Source organism: Cervus canadensis, chromosome 11 (genome assembly GCF_019320065.1).
Source record: "Cervus canadensis isolate Bull #8, Minnesota chromosome 11, ASM1932006v1, whole genome shotgun sequence".
Lineage (NCBI taxonomy): Eukaryota > Metazoa > Chordata > Mammalia > Artiodactyla > Cervidae > Cervus > Cervus canadensis.
Window position 1 is genome coordinate 6,841,768 of NC_057396.1, and position 17,575 is coordinate 6,859,342.

At 43.4% G+C, this 17,575-nt stretch overlaps 1 protein-coding gene across 1 annotated transcript in view; it reads right to left on the minus strand.

Moving 5' to 3' along the window:
- The window catches only part of ARHGAP42 (Rho GTPase activating protein 42), a 318,656-nt gene extending 309,047 nt beyond the window's left edge, over window positions 1-9,609 (minus strand). Inside the window, exon 1 of the mRNA XM_043482449.1 lies at window positions 8,965-9,609. Within this exon, the coding sequence (XP_043338384.1) occupies window positions 8,965-9,118 (154 nt within the window). The 5' untranslated portion in view covers window positions 9,119-9,609. The remainder of the gene's footprint in view (window positions 1-8,964) is intronic.
- Between the last annotated feature and the right edge of the window lie 7,966 nt (window positions 9,610-17,575).

Genomic DNA, 17,575 nt, shown 5'->3' on the forward strand with positions numbered 1-17,575 from the left:
TCCCAATATTTTCATACCACCCAATGCTGAGAATCACCCCAGGATAGTTCCCCATCCTTCACAAAATATATTGCACCTGATAATCACCCAAATCAGATAAAACAACAATTTATAAAATGTCATGTTTGGGCATGTTAAAAATACCATTTGGAGAACTTTCTTGATGCTCCATGGCTAAGACTCTGCTCTCCCAACGCAGGGAGCCTGGGTTCAATCCCTGGTCAGGGAACGAGATTCCCACATGCCACAACTAAGAGTTCACCGGCCACGACCTAAGATCTGTATGCCACAACTGAGACCTGGCCCAGCCAAATAAACAAATACATATTTAGAAATACCATTAGGCATGGAGACTTTTACCATAAAATCTAAAAGCTGGAAGTCAAAAATCTATAATAATTAATATAAAATAATATACAAAGTGTTAACTATTAGTCTTATCCTAACCTTTCTTCCCACCATATTCCATGTAAAAATTACAAGTAGGTAAATTACTTTCACGGAGAAGGCAATGGCACCCCACTCCAGTACTCTTGCCTGGAAAATCCCATGGACGGAGGAGCCTGGTGGGCTGCCGTCTAAGGGGGCGCATAGAGTTGGACACGACTGAAGCGACTTAGCAGCAGCAGCAGCAAATTACTTTCAAATGAAAAATTTTAAATCCTAGAAAAGTAGGACTTATTTTTTTCTTCTATGCATACACTCTTCTGCAACAAAAGAAAAGGTTGGAAAAACTAACAGATTATCAGCTACTGTACATTACGCTGTATATGTGCTTAGTCGCTCAGCTGTGCCCAAGTCTTTGCAACATCACAGACCACAGCCCACCAGGCTCCTGTGTCCGGGTCTCCCGCGTTGCAGGCAGATTTCTGAGCCACCACGGATGCCCATATGGCACCTAGCTGCTGCTGCTGCTGCTAAGTCGCTTCAGTTGTGTCCGACTCTGTGCGACCCCATAGACGGCCCCCCACCAGGCTCTATTCTGCAATTCATTTTTTCTGAAACAAGTCACTTCCATTACAGACTATTATGCATGTAGGTTTTGCTGCAATATTTTCTTCAGCATTATAACTAGATTCTTGATTATAAAATCAGAAAACTGCAGATATGAACAATGGCGCATTCTGATGAACCAAACATTCCAGTTAGCTGGAATCCTAGAGAGGAGGTTCCACCATAACGGAAATATCCAAGCCAGTGTTTAAATGTGCCTGGCCAAAAACAAATCTGTTAAAATAACTACATTTCCATTATCTATCCTGTTATTATCCTACCCCAAGGACCATTAAAATGAACAAATTCAAGGAAGTCACTACACTTATATGAAACCCAGCCATTAAAAGTCAGAATACTGGCAGCTGCAAAACCTGATGCACAGATTCCTTGAACTGGACAGCCAGGAGCTCAGCAACTGGTTTTCATTTTCATGATGAAAGTCAGCAAGAAGCAGGTAGCAAGTCCTCGGCTGATAAGGCCAGAGCCGCTGGGGATAGGCTCCAAGGATGCTGAGATGCTGGGCAGAAAGAGGTTCAAGAGGCTGGAGGGAAAGGCAAGGCTGGCAGGCCTGCCAACTGAACCGGGTGGGCGGCAGGTGGGCCAACGGGGAGTCTGGCACCTGCCAAGAGGCTGCAATGAGTGTAAATTACCATCCAGACAAGACAACAGGGATGGCTGGGGCCAGAACAGGTGGCAACCACAGCTCTGGCAAGAAACAATACTCCGGAGAAAGATCCAAGACTAAATAAGCCCCTTTTCTTCACCCTTCCTCATCTGTCCACAATAAACATTTCATTGATGCGTAACATTTACTGAATGTGGCCTAACAGCCTGAACACTTTAGTATTTCTCTTTATAAACCTAGAGAAGAGTTTTGCCACTCCATGCATACATTACTTGAATATGCTTGGCACCAAAGCAACACTGAATGTAAGCTTCATTATTTTTTCTTATAAAACCTGAGAAATGCTTCTTCAGCATCATCATGAACATGATTAAACTGGGCTCTAAGAAATGTTAGTAACTGAAAACATGTCTGTTGAAGCAGCTTTTCAGTGATTTCAAAGTTCTGTGGTTACCTGAGTTTTCTGCATGCTCAGAATACCCTGATCATAATTGTCACGGGAGGCAATGTAAGAGGTGGTTACTGCCACGCCATCCTCTTCCAGTAGACAGGAAACAGGTTCTGTTCTCCCAGAAACCCACTCCTTTCTAACAAGGCAGCTCCTCCATTACTACCTGCAGAAAAAGGAAATCCAGGACTTCCCTGGTGGTACAGTGGATAAGAGTCTGCCTCCCAATGCAGGGAACAAGGGTTTCATCCCTGGTCTCGGAAGATTCCACATGCCATGGAGCAACTAAGCCCATGCCCCACAAATACTGAGCCCACACTCTAGAACCGGGAGTCAAAACTACTGAAGCCCAGGCGCCTAGAGCCTGTGTTCTGCAAGGAGAAGGCACCACAAGGAGAAGCCAGTGAACGCGATGAACAGTAGCTTGGCTCAGGACAGCGAGAGAAAGGCCAAGTGCAGCAATCAAGACCCAGAACAACCACAAATAAGGTGTCATTTTAAAAAGAGAAAGACAGTCAACAGAAATAAAGATACTGTTAGAGGACACCCATCAAGCTCATGTAGACAGTCAGAAGAGAGGCAGACGGAAGTTCTCAGCCAGCTGAATTTAATTCCACTTTAATGAACGCCCAGGCTCCCGTTTAAATGAACACAAATCGAACTGCTCTTACTTGTATGGGGCTCGGAAGCAGAACCTTAAAGCACTTCATTCTTAATCTACTCATTCCTAAATTAATTACAGTTCATCTGAAAGATACAATTATTTCTGCTCATTTAACTCAGATTCTAATGAATGACTATAAGAACCAGACAAACGGTGGAAGTAATTACACATCCACATCTCTGACAAGGCTGCCCAGCTCAACAAGCAAAATAACGTCAGTGGACTAAGCAAGAGTGAAGGAGCTCTTGCAGGGCAAATGGGAATCTGTGCTGAGTCGTGGTAAACCAAACAAAATCTAGGTGCAAATTTAAATACCAAAAATAGCCTGCAACAATAGCAGTTCTCACTAAACGCTCAAGGATGACCAAGTAAACAGTGCAATAACTACAGAAAGTCTTTCAAATTCCTTAAACTTGTCCCTTTTATTTAACTCCTTCCCTGTGCCACCCAACACTGGTAGCAAAGTGGACCCTGAACACACACAGAACAGAGACTGGCTTAAAGTGAAAAGCCGAGTGAAACACAGCAAATGGAAGGCGGGAGTCTCTCGGCCTCACCCTCCCCAAGATCTCTGAATGCAGCCTGTGCACTCAGGGTTGCTTTCACACTAAGCATCTACTTTATCCTCAGACCACAAGTGCATCGCAGCAGTGTGCTTCCAACTGAGGCTGTGGATACTGCAGGCAGACATCTCTGAGAAACTGTGTGTGTTTCCCAAATGAACTCACCTACGAAACAGACTCACAGACACAGAGAAACACAGTTGTGGTTGCCAAGCGGAAGGAGAGGCTGGGGGAGGGATGCAAGGATTAGCAGATGCAAACTACTACACAGAGAATGATGAACAAGCTTCCACTGTACAGAACAGGGAACTATTCAGCATCTTGTGATAAACCATAACAGAAAAGAACATGAGAAAGAATGCGCATGAATGCATAACCGAGTCACTTTGCTACAGAAAGTAACACAACATTGTAAACCAACTATACTTGACTAAATCTAAAACAAACAAGAAAAAGAGACTGTGTGTTTCCTCTTGCTAATGTCTTAATTAACTGCATATTCTGTATCAATTTATGAGCAACCAACTCCTACCATTCTACCATGCCCCTGTTTGTGCCATGGATCACTAGTGCCAGAAAAAACACTTTAAGAACAGACGAATAAGGTTTACAAGTCAGAGAAGGCCATCAAAAAGACAAGTAGATTTTGAAAACCTGCACTTTGCATCAGGAAAAGCGATAAGAAAACGAATCATCAATAATACATAAGATACTTAAAAAACTGGAAATAGAACTGCCATATGACCCAGCAATCCCACTTCTGGGCATACACACTGAGGAAACCAGATCTGAAAGAGACACGTGCACCCCAATGTTCATCGCAGCACTGTTTATAATAGCCAGGACATGGAAGTAACCTAGATGCCCATCAGCAGATGAATGGATAAGGAAGCTGTGGTACATATACACCATGGAATTTTACTCAGCCGTCAAAAGGAATTCATTTGAACCAGTCCTAATGAGATGGATGAACTGGAGCCCCTTATACAGAGTGAAGTAAGCCAGAAAGATAAAGAACATTACAGCATACTAACACATATATATGGAATTTAGAAAGATGGTAACGATAACCCTATATGCAAAACAGAAAAAGAGACACAGAAGTACAGAACAGACTTTTGAACTCTGTGGGAGAAGGTGAGGGTGGGATGTTTCAAAAGAACAGCATGTATACTATCTATGGTGAAACAGATCACCAGCCCAGGTGGGATGCATGAGACAAGTGCTCGGGCCTGGTGCACTGGGAAGACCCAGAGGAATCGGGTGGAGAGGGAGGTGGGAGCGGGGATCGGGATGGAGAATACGTGTAACTCTATGGCTGATTCATATCAATGTATGACAAAACCCACTGAAATGTTGTGAAGTAATTAGCCTCCAACTAATAAAAAAAATAATAATAATAATACATAAGCTATTATCCGAAGTCTTTACAGAAGAGAAAATGTCATTCTGGCAAAACAGCATCGTCCATTAGGTTGATTAAAAGTAGTTTTGTATGTTTTGTATTGGATTCACAATATTATTTGTATTTAATTTGCAAGCTGATCTGCCTTTAAGATGGCATTAATATGCCTAAGAATTAGTTTCATGAATATATTTAACTATCATAAAAAATAAATTATATTAGAGTCCACTAACTTTTTTTTTCTTTAAAAGAAGCCCAGCCACACAAGGTTGAGAAACACTCCCCTCAAGGTAGAGGAAAAAACTGACCAATTCCACTTTAAGGTGATGAGAGAAGCGTTACAATAGATAGTGATAAGAAGGGTGGGATGGCCAAGATGCTGCAGGGTAGATGGGAGGAAAGAATGTTGATAAGCTCGCCACACAATCAATTCTATTTAATAAGTACAATTCCATTTCAGCCTTTCCCCCTCTTTTCCTCTCTTTTTCTTAGAGGGAGGGTCTGCCCATTGTTGGAAAGACTACGTTCTACTTAAAGATGGTTCTTTGAACTTAAAAGATTTTATACAAAGTTTTGAATTCAAAAATTTTACATGAAGGGGAGATTGTATTTTATACGAAGTAAAGGGGGAATTATATGAGAAAGACACTTTGAAATGTTTCTTTGGATATGAAATGTTTCTTTGGATATCATCTATAAAAGGAGAAAATTAATAAGCAAAACGAGCCTATGACTTCACAACCCAAAATTTAAAACTGGCACCTGTTAAAGGAACAAAGTCACAGACTAACATTTGATAAGAAGAGTAGAGACTGTGAGTCATATAGCATGAACTAAAACCCAATTCACCAGTATCATATATTCTCAAATACCACTCACCAAATGACTATATGGCATGTAACAAAATGAACAAACAGTCCTAGTGCTAAAATCTTTATAGCTGTTCCCTCCCCATAAGGAAAGGTCGGACCCAGAGGTTAAGTTACTTGTGAAGCATCACACAGCATTTGACAGCATCAGAACATAAACTCAGGCCTACATTAATCCCTGTATTAACTTGCTTACTGCCATCCATTTTCTCAGAGTGGATGTGAGAGTGAAATGCAGTTCAGTTCAGTTCAGTTGCTCAGTCATGTCCGACTCTTTGCGACCCCATGGACGGCAGCACGCCAGGCCTCCCTGTCCACCACCAACTCCCGGAGTCTGCTCAAACTCATGCCCATAGAGTCGGTGATGCCATCCACCATCTCATCCTCTGTTGTCCCCTTCTCCTCCTGCCTTCAATCTTTCCAAGCACCAGAGCTTTTTCTAGTGAGTCAGTTCTTCACATCAGGTGGCCAAAGTATTGGAGTTTCAGCTTCAGATCAGTCCTTCCAATGAATACTCAGGACTAATTTCCTTTAGGATTGACTGGTTTGATCTCCCTGCAGTCCAAGGGACTCTCAAGAGTCTTCTCCAACACCACAGTTCAAAAGCATCAATTCTTCGGTGCTCAGCTTTCTTTGTGGTCCAACTCTCACATCCATCTTAAAAATATGTTAAATACCTTATACATTTAAAATTGAAATCATCGAGTCAAGGTCCTCATTTATAATGATCATTCAAAATTCGCTCCTAAAAAAATGCACACCCTGAACCCAAGCTGAAGGAGCACATGTGACTCTCACTGGAACAATAAAGCATGTGTTACCTAAGAGAACATGCCAAGACTTTCAGCAGAAAACTTATTAACTAGGTTGGAAATAATATAAGATGCTTAGAAATGCATGGATGATTGTCAGCTCAGGGAAGTTCTATTAAGAAACCATTCATTATAAATGACGGCAGAGTGCTACATAAAAATCTGAAGTGGATAACGGATATACTTACTGAAACAACAGGTAGGGAGAATAGAAAGGCATAGTTTAAGGCTGGGAAAACTGAAGGCTTCCTAAGGCAGAAAGGAAAAACAGAAGGGGCAGAACTGAAGAAAGGAGGGCTCCTTGGTGGATGTGAGATAGAATTAAGGCAGCTTCAAGTCTTTAGACACACTCCTGTCCTCCTGTGGGACCAGCTTCAGAGAGCAGGCATTTACCAGCTGCAGCCGAACCACAGAGCATCCTCCCCAAGGGACAGAGGTCGCCTGCTGGGAAAAAACGAAGTGCCCTCACATGACTTCAAGGGTTTCTCGGCTCCAGATCTTTCCTGTTTGGCAGCTAATGTTGGAACTTCTTTTAATAAATGCTTTCTTTCCACTACAAGAAAAGTAATAACCAAATGTTAATGTAATGCACTCTCCTCACAAATCCTGGAAAGACAGATTGTGCATTTTAAGTGTAGAAGGTCAAGTTCATGAGGCAGTGTCTGTATGTTCAAGGAACTTAACACTCTGGAGATATCCTCACTTATAAATGGAAGAAAAAACCTACAAAGGAAGCACCTGATAGTTGCAAGGCTAGATTCAATCATAATACAGTTGATAAGATTACTAGTAAAATGATGTACATTTCAGAGGTTTTATCACAGCTATGGAAGTGTTTTCCACTTCTGAAGCACTGGAATTGATCTCCAGCAGAGCGAGGAGAAAATGTCACTTGTAGACCATCTGGCAGCTCGAGCAAGAATCAGTGCTCTGAGAGTGGGAAACTCTTTAAAGATGCATCATCTGCTCCAAGATGCAAAGAGGCTAGTCCAGGGGCCTCAAGTGGGCTTTGTAAATCAGATGGAAGCAGAGTTCACCTTTGTGTATACACAAGATGGACAGAACTGCAGATAAACGCGTATATTTTTCACAAATCAGTAAATACTATTATTATCAGTAGTAGCGTCAAATTCAGAAATTAAGTGAATGTAGATACAGAACATATTTTCTTTACCCTGGCTAAGTTAACAAAAGTAATAAGTAAATGTTTTAGCAATTAGGATGGTTAAAATAGAAAGGATCTGGGAGCACACTAATTTCAAGACATTTTGCTAAGGTTCATCTTTACCACGAATACATGCTTCTAAATAGAGATAAGATGCTAATGTTGTCTTAGTTTCAGGCACACACACACCTCCATAATGTTGTTAATGACATACACAATGATGTTTCCCCTACCTATATCCTGGGGTTGCCAGGTCACCCAACGGCCTCCCTTAACAAAGATACCTCACTCATCTAAGAGAGACCGGGATTTCCAGGGCTGCATTTCAGAGGCTTTCTATTAAAGAGCAAATAGATCCTGAGAAAAGTAACCCATAAAGCCTTATCCTTTAGTCAGTCAATTCTCTATGAGAAGCTCTAGTGTTTCTTTTACTAAGACTCTCTGGGACCCCATGGAGGTAGCCTGACTGTAGTCCTGTAGTCCTCTGTCCACGGGAATTTCCAGGCAAGAATACTGGAGTACGTTGCCATTTCCTTCTCCAGGGGATCTTCCAGACCCAGGGACCGAATCAGAGTCTCCTGCATTGGAAGGCGATTCCTTTACCACTGAGCTACCTGGGAAGCCCAAGACTCTCTTTTGTGCTAGTAACTGAAAGTGAGGATTCAGAGAATGCAAGAAGCCCAGAAAATCTGAACGGGAGGTGTGTGGGAAAGGAGGTGGGAAAGGTTTCTAAATTGAGGCAGTCTTTACTTTCTATAGATCATCAGAAGTTCTGATTGGTCTTTAGCCACTAGGGACTCACCAACACCAGAGTTACAACGCAAACCGAAAATTAAGAGGCACAAAAACCCTGGAAAGAGATAAAATCCACTGGTGCCATGCTCTCTCTCTTCATCTTACTAAATCGCAAAGCTACAAATCTATAAAGTGCCAATGCAATGATTTATTTCAATGATGAGTCACTGATGTATCTAAGAACTTAATCATCTTTTAATATCACTAAATAAGCTAGCTTCATTTTTATCCTTCAGATAAACTCTTGAATCCTTCCTCAAGGGCTTTTTTTCTTTTTTTAAGCGTTTAAACTAGGCAGAATAAAGTTACAAAAATGACCAACAGTCCCCAACACTGTTCCAGGGGCGTTATACAAAAAGATGCCTTTGAACAATGTTCCTCAGGATACACTCCGGGGTCCAGTAGAGACCGTTCCCTTCTCTGCAGCCTTGGAAGTAAATAAGTGAAGAACACCTCCGAACAAACTTTGTTGGCCACCAGCAGGGGAGCTCTTCAGCTTTTGTCCCCAAACCCATTCAAACAAAAGAAGCTCCGCTTCCTCCAACCCAGCCCTAAGACCCCCACCCCGCGGGGCTCCCCGGTCCCCGCGCCCTGTCCGCCCGCGTCCGCCGGCCGCACTCACTCCTCAGAGCCCCGATGAGCAGGGAGCCGTCCTTAATGAGCTCCTTGATGAACTTGTTGGTTCGCTCCAGCTCAATCTCGTGACACTGCAGGCGCTCCCTGAAATCCGGGCTGTCCAAGTAGGAGTCGCTGAACTCCAGGGTCGGCAGCCCCATGGCAGCGGCACGGCCGGCGGCCGCCGGGGACGCGTCGGGGCCGGCGGTCAGGGCGGTCACAGCCGGCGAGCGCCGCCGGCCGCCGGGGCGCGCGATCGCGGGAAGCTAGGCGGGCCGCGCGGGCGAGCGCCGGGGGAGCGGGTCCCGCGCCTCCCGCGCCTCCCGCGCCGGGCTCGGGGCTCAGGCTTCCTCGCCGGCGGGGAAGCGCGCGCACGCACGGGCTGCGGGTCCGCTCAGCTCGCCGTCCTCCGGGCGCATCGTCGCCGCGAGTGCGGAGGCGGCGGGGTCCCGGGCCGCGGACCGCGCAGGGAGGCTCTTGGCCGGCGAGGAACGCGCTCGGGCAGCGCAGGAACGCTCGGGCGGCGCAGGAACGCTCCCGCGGCGCGCAGACGCTCCTGGCAGCTCCGCCCGCCGGCCCCCTCGACAGCGCTCTGCGCCGGGAGCCGCCAGCGCCCAGCCGCCGCTCCGGCCGGGCTGCCTAAACCCGCCCCCGCGCCGGACGCAGGCTCAGCGCGCCGGCCGCCGGGCCGGGATCCGAGACCCTCCTCCCGCCGCCGCGCCCCCGGCCCGCGCCGCCCCGCCCCCCGCCCGCCCCACCCGCTATGCGCTCCCGGCTCCGCGCGCCGCCTGCTCCCGGGCGTCACTCCGACTGCCGGGGAGCTCCGGGCTCCCGCTGGCCCCGCGGTAACACTCCGGGGTCCTCCAGTCCACAAAACGATCGCCCACTCCCGACACGCCTCCCTGCCCGTCCTTCACCACCCGCTCCCTCGAATTGAACCAGCGTTAACTTTCCCTAAAGTTTAAAGCCAGGTTTGAAGATGCTCCTTTGGAGCGTTCGTTTAGATTTTACATCGCGAGTCTGCACTGCAATGCATGTATATTCCAGGTTGAAAAGTTTTCCTCTCTTTCCCACCGTTCACTGCCTTGATCGTAAAGAGTCAAGTTTTTTCTTTTCTTTTTTTAAAGTATTCTAAACGAAAAGCTACAGAGGCCCAAAGGCTGTTTTGTGGTTGTTCTTTATCCTAGTTGCTGTGAAGGTGGGAGGATTTTAGGTCGTTTTTATTCCCAGACTAGCACCTCGGCCTTCGGTGTTCCTCCTCTAGAAGAGGAACTATTTGCATCACAATACTGTATCTTTTATGGTCGCCTCACCTGGAGGGAATTGCCCTACAAGCATGGAGATTTTCAACTGTCGAAGTTGGCTGAAGTTCCAAATGAATAGTTAATTCGTACCAAGAGGCAGTTACCTCTCCTCTGGTACAGGCTCACCTAATAAATTTCTGTTCTCTGAAAACCCTGACAGCGAAAGAAACTACTGCTTTACGTCTAGTCCTGCCATCATCTATAGGATTTCTGAGAACTCAGTTATTTTTCTTAAGGATCTGCTTTTAATTTCTGTGTTTTCATTGCTTTGTCCATTTGAACCATCTGTTAAAAAAAAAAAAAAATCTACAGATCATGGGAAAAATTCCGTTAAAGTGCTTTACATTTTTCCCAATTAAGTTTCAGAATCTGTCAGGACTTTTAGTTTCATTTTTTTAAGTACACATGAACATTAAAAATAGCACAGAAACTAAACCAAGACTGATAAGATGATGTAAACAGAGTATTTGATGGCTTTGATTTTAATTCTTCTGAGCCAAGGAAGTTGGACTTTAACTTTCCATGCATGTTTGCATCATTAGACGTCAAAATATTGGCAGAATGGCCAATCACGATTAGAGTCATTTTAACGTTTAGTAGCTGACCTGTCAGTTGAATACTTCTCTTCTGGGAAGATGGGGTGGGGTGGAGGGCAACAATGTGATTTGTCAGTTAATGATGTGATACAAGCTGCAGTGGGGCTGGCTTTCTCCTGAGGTGATTTTACATCTATTCATTGCACAGCCTGAAAGAAAAAATTAGTCAGGCCAAACAAATAGTTCCTTTTCAACTTTTGCCATGTTGCTGTTACAAGCAACTAAATCCAATGCCAACTGCTGAGATATGAAACAGGATAAAATATAATAATCTCTTCCTGTTTATCATTAAGTGAAATGAATTAATTTTTATGATTAATTCTTTAAAAATGCATCAACAGTCCTTGATAAGTAACATTTCATAAGTTGGACGTCAATTTTCACCTTTCCTTTAAAACTTTTATATGTCAGGACAGATTTAATCTAGATTCTAAGATATACATCACCATTTACCCATTCATGTATGTAATCTCATGCTTTATGCCTACTGTATACATTATTAGGATCTGGGCAGAGAAGTGGTTTATAAAAGACACAGCAAACCATGGTGCCTGACCTTAAGCAGTTCTCAGAATAGAAAACATGAGTACCTATATATCACCAGGCACAGTATGCTGTGTTATGGAGCCTCACACAGACATTGGACCAATGATGCACTGATGCCATTGTTAACATGTTTTCACTCAAGCCCATCATCAGTTCATTTATATAGAGCTTGGATTTTTCCTCCTACCCTCCGTCATTTAACCTCTAAAGTTTAGTGTGTTATAATGGACTTTTCCCCTGTAGGTGTTTTCAGAGTTACTCATGACTTATTCCTGTGATTCATACTTTAATTATACCTGCTAGTCAGGCTTTCTCATATGCCACATTAACCCAGACACTTGAGAGACACAAGAAATGGTTTTGCTTTGAGGTGGATTTACAGTCAGTTTTGAACTGACTGTAGTTGTTTTCATGTTTTATTTTCCCTACCATAATGATAAAAACAGATTCTTTCTTAACTTAAAAAAAAAAAAAAAAAAAGAGTGTCCATATCAACAAGCTCTTTTTCATAGGAAATTTTAATGGACTGAAATGTAGCCTCTCCAAAACTTTCTACTTCATGGTATGTGGCCCTGTCAACTGCATGGTGAGTTTCACAAACCCTACTGGCTGACATACATATTGGCATGGTTACTGGCTCAGAGAAATGTCTGTTTGCTTAATTCTGAAATGGGGTGTGTGGGCTTTGCTTGTCTGTTTATTTTAAAGAGCAAAATAATGAGGTGAGGATAGTAAACTGATATATATTTGTAAATCTACCTAAAACATTTGTCTTGACCTGTATTATGTCAGGCACTTAAGCCTGGTGCTTAATTTGTACTCAGTAAGTGAAACTGTTGGGTTATTATTAATTGTAATTAGTTTTGTAGACGTAGGCCTCCTAGACTAAGATATTCTGAGGCTAAATTCATGGTTTAGTAAGAGAGGATGAAATAGAAGGTGAATGCACCCAAGGAGACTAAATGCACCCTTCAGCCCTTTCCATGGCGAGAGTGCCATGCCATGTCCCTGTTTGCATTCATGTCTGGGTGTTATCTTTTCTCAAAGCATACTCCTTGAAAATGGGTTTATATCATGCTAGTTCAACTTTATATCAGGTCTAGAAAAACAACATTCACTCCAAATGCACAAAATGCATGATTCAATTTTTAACATTATTTTCTGTTGTGGTTTTATATATATATATACACACATGTATATATACACATATATATATATATAAAATTTACCATTTTATTTACTTTAAGTGTACATTTCTGTGGCATTAAGTACATTCACATTATTGTGCAACCATCATCAGCATCCAGCTCCTAAACGTTTTCATCTTCTCCAGCTGAAATCTGTTATTCAACAACTTTCCATGCCCCAGTTTCTCCAGCCCTTGGTCAACACCATTTTACTTTCTGTCTGTATGAATTTGACTTATAAGTACCTTATATAAGCAAAAATCACACAATATTTGTCTTTTGTGTCTGGCTTATTTCACTTAGATAATTTCACTATTAAACAGAGAAGCAAGGAAAACAAGACTCAGTTAGTGGGGCCATGGAAGCAGCAAGTCAAGACCACCAACTAAGGAAGCAGGAATAACTGCAGATGGTAGAATTTGTCCCATGTAATAGTATGACTTCTAAAATTCCCTTCTAGAATTAAGATTTTATTATGATGACAGATTTCTGAAGAACAGGCTGAAGGAAAAGAACAGAATTCTAGTATGAATTAACTTATCATGAGCCAACTACATTTACAAGGGAGAAGATACAGGGAGAGAGACAGAAAGAGAGACATGGGAGTACGGGGAGAAATTGATTACTTTAGGGAAATTTTTTGGTTTGGGTTCTTTGTTTATTTGTGTTTTGGGGTCTTTTCCTATAGATTTCAATTTCCATTGAGTATTGCCCCCTTGTGGCAAACCATGATGTTTGCTGACAAAAATTGACAAAATCATAAAAAGAGCAAAAGGGAACAAAAATGTCCTGTGCACCTCCATGTGTTGAGTTTGATAAGAGGAATCAATTTATATATTGCAGAGTGCTTACATGTGTTACCTGTTTAAACTTCTCCATGATCCTCTGAGATAGGTATTGTCTAAGGACTGTTAGCCTCACTTTTTTTGTTGTTGTTGTTATTTTTTGTTGTTGTTGTTGTTAGCCTCACTTTTGCCCTCCACTCTTCAAGGAAGGGGAAACAGAGATCAAATTGCCAACATCTACTGGATCACAGAAAAAGCAAGAGAATTCCAGAAAAAACATCTACTTCTGCTTCATTGACTATGCTAAAGCCTTTGACTGTGTGGATCACAACAAACTGTGGAAAATTCTTCAAGAGATGGGAATACCAAACCACCTTACCTGCATCGTGAGAAATCTGTATGCAGGTCAAGAAGAAACAGTTAGAACAGCACATGAAGCAACAGACTGGTTCAATATTGGGAAAGTAGTACATCAACGTGGTATATCGTCACCCTGCTTATTTAACTTCTATGCAGAGTACATCATGCAAAATGCCAGGCTGGATGAAGCACAAGCTAGAATCAAGATTGCTGGGAGAAATATCAATAATCTCAGATATGCAGATGATACCACCCTTATGGCAGAAAGCAAAGAGGAACTAAAGAGCCTCTTGATGAAGGTGAAAGAGGAGAGTGAAAAAGCTGGCTTAAAACTCAACATTCAAAAATATAAGATCATCTGGTCCCATCACTTCATGGCAAATAGATGGGGGAAAAAATGAAAACAGTGACAGGCTTGATTTCTTGGTCTCCAAAATCACTACAAATGGTGACTGCGGCCATGAACTTAAAAGACACTTGTTCCTTGGAAGAAAAGTTATGACCAACCTAGACAGCATATTAAAAAGCAGAGACATTACTTTGCCAACAAAGGTCCATCTAGTAAAAGCTGTGGTTTTTCCAGTAGTCATGTATGGATTTGAGAGTTGAACCGTAAAGAAGGTTGAGTGCTAAAGAATTAATACTTTCAAACTTTGGTGTTGGAGAAGACTGTTGAGAGTCCCTTGGACTGCAAGGAGATCCAATCAGTCCATCCTAAAGGAAATCAGTCCTGAATATTCATTGGAAGGACTGATGCTAAAGCTGAAGCTCCAATACTTGGGCCACCTGATGCGAAGAACTGACTCATTGGAAAAGACCCTGATGCTGGGAGAGATTGAAGGCAGGAGGAGAAGGGGATGACAGAAGATGAGAGGGTTGGATGGCATTACCAGTTCAATGGACATAAGTTTGAGCAAGCTCTGGGAGATGGTTAAGGACAGGGAAGCCTACCATGTTACAGTCCATGGGGGCGCAAAGAATCGGACAGGACTGAGTGACTAAACAACTTCCCCAGTAGCATATTGGACACCTTCTGATCTGGGGGGCTCAGTTTCCTGTATCATATCTTTTTGCCTTTTCATATTGTTCATGGGATTCTTGTGGCAAGAATAATGAAGTGGGTTGCCATTTCCTCCCCCAGTGGGCTAGATTTTGTCAGAACTCTTCACTATTACCCTTCCATTCTGGGTGGCCCTGCATGGCATGGCTCATAGCTTCATTGAGCTATGTAAGCCCCTTTGACCTGATAAGGCTTGATCCATGAAGTGTCAAAATTGGCAAAGGAGTATGACAAGGCTGTATAGTGTCACCCTGCTTATTTAACTTATATACAGAAATGCTGGGCTGGCTGAATCACAAGCTGGAATCAAGATTGCCAGGAGAAATATCAACAACCTCAGATAAGCAGATGATGCACTCTAATGACAGAAAGTGAAAAGGAACTAAAGAGCCTCTTGATTAGGGTGAAAGAGGAGAGTGAAAAGCTTGGCTTAAAACTCAACATTCAAAAAATGAAGATCATGGCAACAAGTCCGATCACTTCATGGCAAGTGTGTGTGTGAGTGTGAGTGTGTGTGTGTGTGTGTGCATGCGCACACTTAGTCACACAGTTGTGTCTGACTCTTTGTGATCCCATGGACTGTAGCCCACCAGACTCCTCTGTTCATGGGATTCTCCAGGAAAGAATATTAGAGTGGGTAGCTCATCGAAAATATAAAGGGAAAAAGTGGACACAGTGACAGATTTTATTTTTTGGTCTCCAAAATCACTGCAGATGATGACTGCAGCCATGCTCCGGGAAGAAAGCTGTGACAAATTTAGATGATGTTTTAAACAGCAGAAATATCACTTAGATGGTGTTTTAAACAGCACAGACATCACTCTGTTGACAAAGGTCCATATAGTCAAAGCTATAGTTTTTTCAGCAGTTATGTGTCAATATCTTAAGAAGAGCTGAAGAATTGATGTGATGCTTTCAAATTGTGGTGCTGGAGTAGACTCTTGAGAGTCTTTTGGACTGCAAGGAGATCAAACCAGTCAATCCTGAAGGAAATCAACCCTGAATATCCATTGGAAGGACTGATGCCGAAGTTCCAATAGTTTGGCCACCTGATTTGAAGAGGTGACTCACTGGAAAAGACTCTGATGCTGGGAAAGACTGAAGACAAAATGAAAAGGAGGCAGCAGAGGATGAGCTGGTTGGATGACATCACTGACTCAATGGACAGGAATCTGAGCAAACTCCAGGAGATAGTGGAGGACAGAGAAGCCTGGCATGCTGCAATCCACGGGATTGAAGGGAGTCGGACACAACTTAGCAACCGAACAACAACAGCAAGCCTCATTTTTAATAGGTGGAGAAATCATGACTGAAAGTGGTGAAATAGCTAGAAGGTACTGGAATTGGAATTTCAACCCAGGGGCTATGCTTTAAAGAACCAAATGGCCTCAACAGAAAGTTTTGGTATCAGTTATATGCCTGTCCTATCATAGATGCTGAGAATGCAAGGGTAAGCATAAACTTACCTCATACCTGCTCTAGTGAATTATAGTAGAGACGTTAGTCACCTGGTTGCATAAAGGCCATAACGTTAGCAATGTTACTTAGGCAAATTTACCTGTTAGGGTTTCTGTGTCCCCTAAATATAAAATCAGGGGTGATAGGGATTATTTTGAGCACTTGCAACAGGCTAGTCACCGTCCTAACCTCTTTGCATTCACTGTTTCACTTAGATTCCTTTGCATCCACTGCTTGACCTAAGTCCCTTTTGGCCCTGTACCGGAGACATCGCTGTGCCTCAGAGTTAAGATGGGGAATCTCCTCCACGCTTTCAAAAAGAATAAACTATGAGCAGAGTATTCTGACACTTCACCCATGTGTCCTGAGAGACTTACTGCTGCTTGGGGAGATATTTCCTTTGCTCCCACTGAAACCCCTCCAGAGGGGGTCCCTCTGGCTTCCACAGCAACCAGCAGACCCAGAGGAAGGCACACCGCAAGCTTCCCCCGAGAAGCTGCAGCAGTCCTGACCCACTCAGCCTCCCACTCTCCACTCCACCTCTGGAGGTAAGAATTTGATAATGAAGATGAGGACACTCAGAAAACCCACAAACAAGCCCACCCTCTGGGATAAGCAGCTCTTTGACTCAAAGACCACACAACTGTGAACGTCTCTGTTAGGATGCTTACGATACACGTTTGGATATGTAAATTCTATGTAGCTTTTTCCACACTGACATCCTCTGTTTTTGACTCTCAAGTCCATGTCTTCTCGTTTGTATCTCTTGCTCCTCACACGCGAGCAGCCCGCAGAGAACGCCTAACTCACGTTGTGAATGCCGTACCATCTTCTAACACTAGTGTCTTGACTTTTCGGGTAGAGGTGCCTGAGCAGATCTGTAGGGACATAGATGAAGGGTCCTCCCATTTGGCTCGGAGGTCTGCCTGGTCGTGGAAGGCAGCTGGAGCCCATCGTCCACGCTCCCGGGTCCCCCGTGTCCGCGCTGCCACCGCCGGGCCCAGCCGGCTCTAACAGGCCCGGGCGAACGCGGTGAAAAAGGTGATGAAGAAAACAAGCGCGGAAGGAGCTTAAGGAAACTAACTCAGATAATGAGTCCACACCCGCAGGGAGAAGTCATAACTCAATCAGAGTGAAGCATATTACCCAATGTGATAAGAAGGGTAATTGAAAAAGAACAGACCCACCCGCTCCATAGTTTGAGCATTTCAGATGGAAAAAAAGACCAAATCTGCAAGAGAATCTGCAACCTGTGATCCCAGTGGCAAGGAAGTTTATAAGAAAGTGTATGCTATTATTCCTGAAAATGTACATTCACTTAC